Below are 7,143 nucleotides of genomic sequence, written 5' to 3'. Positions count from 1 at the left end.
TATTCTAACTGTATGAACCCATCCATTAATGGTCGTAGCGTTTATATTCCTTCTTACACTGTCCCTTTAGGAAACCTCTCCCTTTAATAGTATATAAATTTATTATTAGTATATCAATTCTTAATATGTAATACATAAGACATGAGTTAACACCCACAATTTTAACCCAAGGGGATAGTTGAGCTGGCAAGGGACCTTCGCTTCAGGAAACGTGTGATTCTAAATTCGACTCCTCTTACCTTCTTGTGAACACTCACATAGAGGTGTTTAGTGTTCTTCACTAATTTCAATGAAAGTTGATCCAATCCATGCAATTGTGGGGTCAATATGGATCCACAGGGACTAATCAAGCCGAAGGCTTAGATACCCATTTTTAACATTTTTTATTTTCAAATTTAAACATTTAAATCTTGTACCATCAATGGGAAAATCAACAGCAATTGGGTTTTTGGTATATATATTGCCAAGGGAACATGAATTTCCCACTTAAATTTGACAATAGGGAAGAAGTCAAAATGGGAGGACCACATGTCAATGATTTGAAGGATCTCTAAGTAGAATTGATTGACCACATAATCGCAATGTTATAGTCCATGCCAATCTACCTGTTAAAAAATCCCAAATTTGTAACACAAATATGAGAATGGGCTAATTCTTGTCAACGGTTGGCTGAATGAAGGTTATCATCAACATATCTTTATGACGCTTTCACTATTATAAGAGACAGCATAGAAAGTCAAGACTACAAGTGACTTCCACATGGAAAGAGAAATCATCCAGACTAAAGAAACTACAGTTGAAACCAAATAATTCTTTGAAAAAAAAAGCCAGAAACTTCCAGTTATATTCTGTGAATGCAATAAAATTTCATATTTCACCATCCCATAGTTCTTGGAGGCTTTTATACGGACTTAATGTTTCATGGACTGCAAATTCTCCTCGTAGAAGCCTTCGCTGCACACATTCAAGACAAACACAAACATTAGCCCTTTAACTATTGTGAAGGTGTAACATGTTCCAATAAGAGTATTGTCTTTTACCTGATGGATACTGGAGATCTTGGAGAAGAGATCTTGAGGGATGCACCAGTCAAATAAACTAAGGTTCTCCTTGATTCGGGACTCATTTACACTCTTTGGGAGGACACTATGACCGCTTTGAATACCCCAACGGAGAGCTACTTGTGCAGGTGATTTGTTAAGTTTCTTAGCAATCTCAATTAGTGTAGAATCCTTCAAGGTCTCACCTTTAACCCAAGACCCAGGTGAGCCCAAAGGAGAATAGGCCTGCCAGAAAATTATGTCAACAATGTAAGCATACATTCAAAATCCATGTGTAAAGCTTTCCTACTCACCTGCACAAGGAGGTGCACATACACTACAACACATATATCCAATCAAGTGATTTAAATCAAGTCAAAAGTTACCGAGAGATGGACGCCTGTAGACTTGCATATGTTGTGTAAGGCAGGCTGCTGCCACTCTGGATGACATTCCACCTGGTTCACGGATGGTGTCACCTTCGCAAATGCAAGTAGGTTTTCCAGCTTCTTAGTTGAGAAGTTGCTCACTCCAATAGCCCGTGCTTGACCTGATGCAAACAAGCCTTCCATAGCACTCCATGTCTCTGGAAGACACAATGGAGCCATGATTTCTGGGGCAAACCCACGTGACCCAGGCTTTGTCCGAAATGGCCAATGCATCTATGACAATTATTTAAATCTTCCAAAATCAACTCAAGCCTAGACTGTTTGTAATCAAATGAGCTACATACATAAGCATAAAAATGGAATAGTTACCCAAAGTCCAAGAGCTAGAGGGCTGTTTATTAGTATTTTGATTTTGTGACACTAAAGAGGACTAGAAAAATATGTTATTGTTTGGCTCAGACTGTAGCTATGGAATGTTCTCTTTTCCCTCTTCCTAAGCTATGTAAAGTATTTTCTTTTTGTTAGATTCAGTAACTAGTGCTCAAGAACTTCAATTTTCACTCATGAAGGCTGAAACTTCAGTGCAGGGAATTAATGTTGTAAAAACAAAATAAACATTCCAATCTACTCAGAAAAGACTATGAAGGAATATGTAAAGTACGAAATTGAAAATCATACAAGATATAGGTCGACATAGTCTAGTTGCAGGTCTTCTAATGTCTTGCTCAATGCCTTGGAGACATCCTCTGGTGCATGGTCACTACACCTGTATACATTGAAACTCTATATAAGTAGGAAATGAACAGAAATTCCCTTCAATTCATGGATATATAGTCTACCTAGTTGCTTCTACTTTGTGATGCTGATATTCTTGGTTGACATGACTCCCAATTTTTAAGATGTCAAAAGAAAATATACTAGATGTCTAACTAATGCTAGCCATAAATAGTTTCCTAGTTTCCACCAACGCAAAAGCAAAGTAGAAAATGTCCTTAATCAATCATAGATTAAGGAATCAAAATATTTTACCATAGCTTGGATGTGATCCAAATCTCACTACGTTTCACTACATTGGTGGAGAATAATTCCTTCAAAGCCACCCCAACCTGCAAGGCAATAAATGGATATGGAAGATATATAATCAAGGAAGCATATATAAATTCATTGTAATGGACTGGCTCTGATTGAGGTCACATCCAAAAGTTAGAATATTCTTTTTTTTTTTCCAGGATATTTATGAATTTACATAAGGATAAATGATTTGGATTGGGAAAATTAATTCCTGGAAAGAACTTCCTTGAAATATTCACACAAAAGATCATAAGCATTACCTCCTTCTCATTGTCGTAGACACGTGCACAATCAATATGTCTATAACCAGCCTGCACATTTTTTATCCAAAGAAGGGGTTGAACATTAAGATGGAGGATTAAATCTTGGGAAAAGTAATAATAATTCCACTTCTCAGACTTTTAGGACTTCTATATCCGCACCCAAATATCCCAATAAGGTCTCACCCCCATCTCAAATTTTTCAGAATAAGAGGTCCATTTTATAAGTGAATGCGTGGAAACCTGAAAATTTTACTTAAATACGTGTTTTGTACACCTTTTAGTAAATATGTGTTCTGTACACAATTTCTATGCACATTGCATCATATAATTAAAAAAACATTTTCCCACACTTTTCATATGCATTCTATTTTTATATAGAATCATATTAAACAAAGTACTATACATATAAATCCTAATATTTGAATAAAAAACATTTACTTAAATAATGTTAAGAAAACTCATGTAATATATAACATATGTTTCAGCAGTTCGTCCATTTCTTTTTCGTTAGCAGAACAAAGAAACAAGAACCCCAGAGCGCCAGTTACCCTCCTGGCCTCACCCCTTCACTGCCTTCACCAGAGAAATTTGCATGATGGTCTTTCTTTCTCTCTCAAGTACTTTTCTTTGGCTATTTCGGTTGTAGTATTTCGGTTATCTGAATGTAAAGATAACTAGAGTAAGTCTGGATAAAGTTTTCCTTTAATCATAATGATACCAAATTGGAATTGAAAACTGAATCAGGTTTAAAGAATAGTCAAACCAAAATGGACCGAACTCCGAAGGAAATAGGTCCCTTGACCTAAGTTTGGACCCAGTCTAGGTTTTCTTGTTCGATAAGGAACCACGAAGATTGGACCAAACTGAGATGGGATGGTGCTTCTTTTTACCAGACATCTTAATTGAATATTTTTATGGGAAAAAGCTAGGTATGCCTCCGGTATGCCCAGATCTGTGTCTATTTCTCTCCTCCCCTTGGAAAAGTCCACTATCCCCATCCCATCCTAGCCTCCCATTTGTTGAACTGCTAGCTCCAGGAAAGCCGGCGGCATATCTAACCTCCTTCCTATATTTATTTAGACGGATTAGATTTTTCAACCCTAACCCAAGCTGCTGTAATCTGAACCGATGCAGCACTAGTCTAAATATTGAAGATCATGCTCCACTGAATTGGGTTTACACCACACTCTCACGTTCTACTAAGCACATTAGATATTGTACGCATTGAAGAATCGCAACTGAAGTATTAATTTACAAACATGGGTAGGTAATTATTGAAAACCATACCATGACTGGTCTGATAGAACAGCATAGAAGACAATTCTCTCAAGTCATTTTCCATGGTATGTGACCTTGATATTGAACCGGGCTGGATTGGACATATAATGAACAACCTAGTTCTCTTAACCAGGTTCAGTGTGAGTCCGTACATTGAAACTGGGTAACCCTAACTAGAAAGGCTTGGGAAACACAGAGAACTATATGGTAGTCTGCAAGAACTGGGTCAAAATCATGTTGACATGGTTTTCAAATAAAATCTATGTCAGTTGTGTTGAAGACCTATGCGTTTAGGTTCTATCTTTCCTACATGACGCATGAATCTGGCTTTAGGACAAAAAGAGTTGCTGAGCCACATGGAAGAACCCTGAAGACTCAGAAGGGCCCAAAAGACCACTAACCCTGAAAGGCACCACAAGACCAAACCAAAACCCAGATCACCATATGAAAGCAAGGACCAGCCACTAGGATCAAATCAAATGCTCACCTCTCAATCCACATAGGATGAACTCCCCATTTCTGAAAAAGATAAGAGGCTCCATAGGGACTTCCAGCCCTTATAAAAAAGAGAGTTACCCTTGGCAAGAACATCATATATACCCCTCAGCTGCCTACACCACGGTGATTCAACAGTACACCGATGCATCCCTTATATACCCATATGTACTATGCTGAGGGGAGTCATTACACCATGGATAAGCCATGAGTCTATGCTTTTAGCTCATAGCTACGTCATGTGGCTTTTTATGAGGTTGATCTTTGCAATTCATAGTGAATAATTGTGTATGTAATGCAAGATGCCAGTTACAACAACAACTAAGCCTTATCCCAACTAAATGGGATTGGCTACATGGATCCTTGCCCTCCAATCAACTCTATTCGAAGTCATACTTGATATAAGATCTAAGCTATGCATGTCTTTCCTCACCGCTTATCCTAGGGTCATTTAGATCTGCACCTGGATCTGTTAGTTCTTTCAATCTGAATCAAATCACTCCTCCGTACTAAGCATCCAAAGGCTTCCATTGAACATGGCCACGCCATCTCAAATGATTTCCTCATAACTTATCATGTATTGGAGCTGCATTCCCAAATCAACTCTAATATGATCATTCCTTACTTCACAATTCTTTGTTTTACCATACATCCATCTCAACATCCTCATTTCCGCTTCATTGAGTTTATTTATGTGATGATCATACATCGTAGCCGATCATATGACTGTCCTATAAAATTTTCTTTTGAGTTTAAAAGGAATACGTTGATAACACAACACTCTGGGCGCACCTCTCCACTTCATCCATCCTATTTTAATTTTCTGTGAACCATCATCCTCTATATCACCTTCTTTGTTATGAAATTTTGAGGATCCCCATTGGAATCGCCATTGTGAGAACATGACCCGTAGGGAACACAATTCATCCTAAAATAATAAAAAAATATATTAATAATCGGCACCTATTCAGGTCAAGGGCGAAAAATAAAATAAAATAAAATAAAAACATGACTCCAATAGAACCGGTCTAACCATAAGGTTATGTTCAAGTCAAATTGCAAACCAAGGAAGATGTTAGGCATCTAGGTCCACCCAATTAAACCAATTTTCTAATAATTTTATAATATCTTATTAAATAATATGATTTCTTACAACAACACACCAAGATACTAATAACAAAGAGATTATATTAAATTACATAAAAGAAGAATGAACTTACATGTGACTTTATGTGTTGCACACTAAACCAAATTATTTAGATGCAAAATAACCCTAAATCTAAATGATTCTCAAAAAGCATGAATTTTTTTTTGAATTTTTTTTTTTTTTAAATTTTAATAAATATATAATGCAAATTGACCCAAATACCTCAAGATGCAACATGTAGCCTGATATGTAAAATAAAAGAATGTTAAAATTAACCTATTCGAACATGATTAATATTAAAATCACAGAAAACCAAAAAAAAAAAAAAAATAATAATAAAATAAAATTCTTGCACAAAAATAAACTAATTCACTAAAATGCAATTATAAATGAAATAATACAAATGCAAATAAACACAAAATAATATATAGGATGATGCAAAAAAAATGAAAAATAATTATGGTGATTTTGCACTCTTAGGATAATAACTTGATGAACACTTAACCGAAATGAATGAAACAGAAATGATATTAAAATAGATTCACACAGGAAGAAAAAAAGTTAAAAATCCACCCCAAATGACATGCAAAACTCATGTTAGAGCATCGGGAAGTTGCATCAACGAACAATGATATCTTCCTTTTTGCATATAGGGGCTTCTTCCCTAAACTTTCGAATCTCCTAAGATGTGAGGATGGTCCCAATATATATTCCCATGAATCTTTGATGCTCAATTGACATCGACGATTCCATGCTCGTCAGCACCTTACATCAGTTAAAATCAGCTCTCTTATTATTATTCCTATTTTCTTTTATTTTTATTTTTCCTTGAAAACTATGGGGTAAAGACAAATTTAGCGATCTAGAGTACAGATGGATAGAGTTTGATGATCCGTTAGATTCCTTATTCTAGTTATCTTTATATTAAGATAAGTAAGACATGGCTATCACTCATCAGTATCTCTGTCTTTCTCTTATGCTGCTTGTATTGTATAGGCCTTGCGTATTTCACAAGAGGTGCTGGGCAGTGTCTACGACACCATTGAAATTGATAAGCAAGACTTGCCAAATATACCCAACAAATCTTAAATGCAGATTCTATCTATCCAGTTATTGAACTTTGACATCCAAATCAACAACAAATGATAGGATCAATTAAAAATTAGATGCTCACGAGAACACCTCAGACTCACTTGCTGTGATTATTCCAACATTGAGGAGTTGAAGTTTAACAATAAGCCTGGAATACGATCAGATCAGATTATATTTATGTAATAAAGGATCCCAACAGATTTTCAGGGAGGAAACCTCCAGCCCTTGTAAGGATCTCTCTGTCTCATCCTGCATTTAAAAATTAAGTGGGAATTAAGTTGTTCAACTAGTAAGCAAAAAAAAACTTCTTGCTTATGTGCAATAGCAATACCAAGTGCTTATGTGCAATAGCAATACCAAGTACTCCA

General features: G+C 36.0%; 1 protein-coding gene across 5 annotated transcripts in view; it reads right to left on the bottom strand.

Moving 5' to 3' along the window:
• Positions 1-665: 665 nt before the first annotated feature.
• LOC122060951 (NADPH-dependent aldo-keto reductase, chloroplastic-like) overlaps positions 666-7,143 on the bottom strand; it is an 11,156-nt gene continuing 4,678 nt past the window's right edge. For 4 of the 5 annotated variants that reach the window (XM_042624075.1, XM_042624076.1, XM_042624077.1 and 1 more), the window contains 6 exons: positions 2,761-2,811; positions 2,459-2,535; positions 2,108-2,195; positions 1,427-1,702; positions 1,041-1,286; positions 666-954 (listed from right to left, as the gene is read on the bottom strand). In XM_042624075.1, coding sequence (XP_042480009.1) covers positions 868-954; positions 1,041-1,286; positions 1,427-1,702; positions 2,108-2,195; positions 2,459-2,535; positions 2,761-2,811 — 825 coding nt within the window. In that variant the 3' untranslated portion in view covers positions 666-867. The remainder of the gene's footprint in view (positions 955-1,040; positions 1,287-1,426; positions 1,703-2,107; positions 2,196-2,458; positions 2,536-2,760; positions 2,812-7,143) is intronic. The other variant, XM_042624079.1, reaches the window with a different exon arrangement.

Source organism: Macadamia integrifolia, chromosome 14, assembly GCF_013358625.1.
Source record: "Macadamia integrifolia cultivar HAES 741 chromosome 14, SCU_Mint_v3, whole genome shotgun sequence".
Lineage (NCBI taxonomy): Eukaryota > Viridiplantae > Streptophyta > Magnoliopsida > Proteales > Proteaceae > Macadamia > Macadamia integrifolia.
This window is presented reverse-complemented; position numbering and strand designations above follow the sequence as displayed.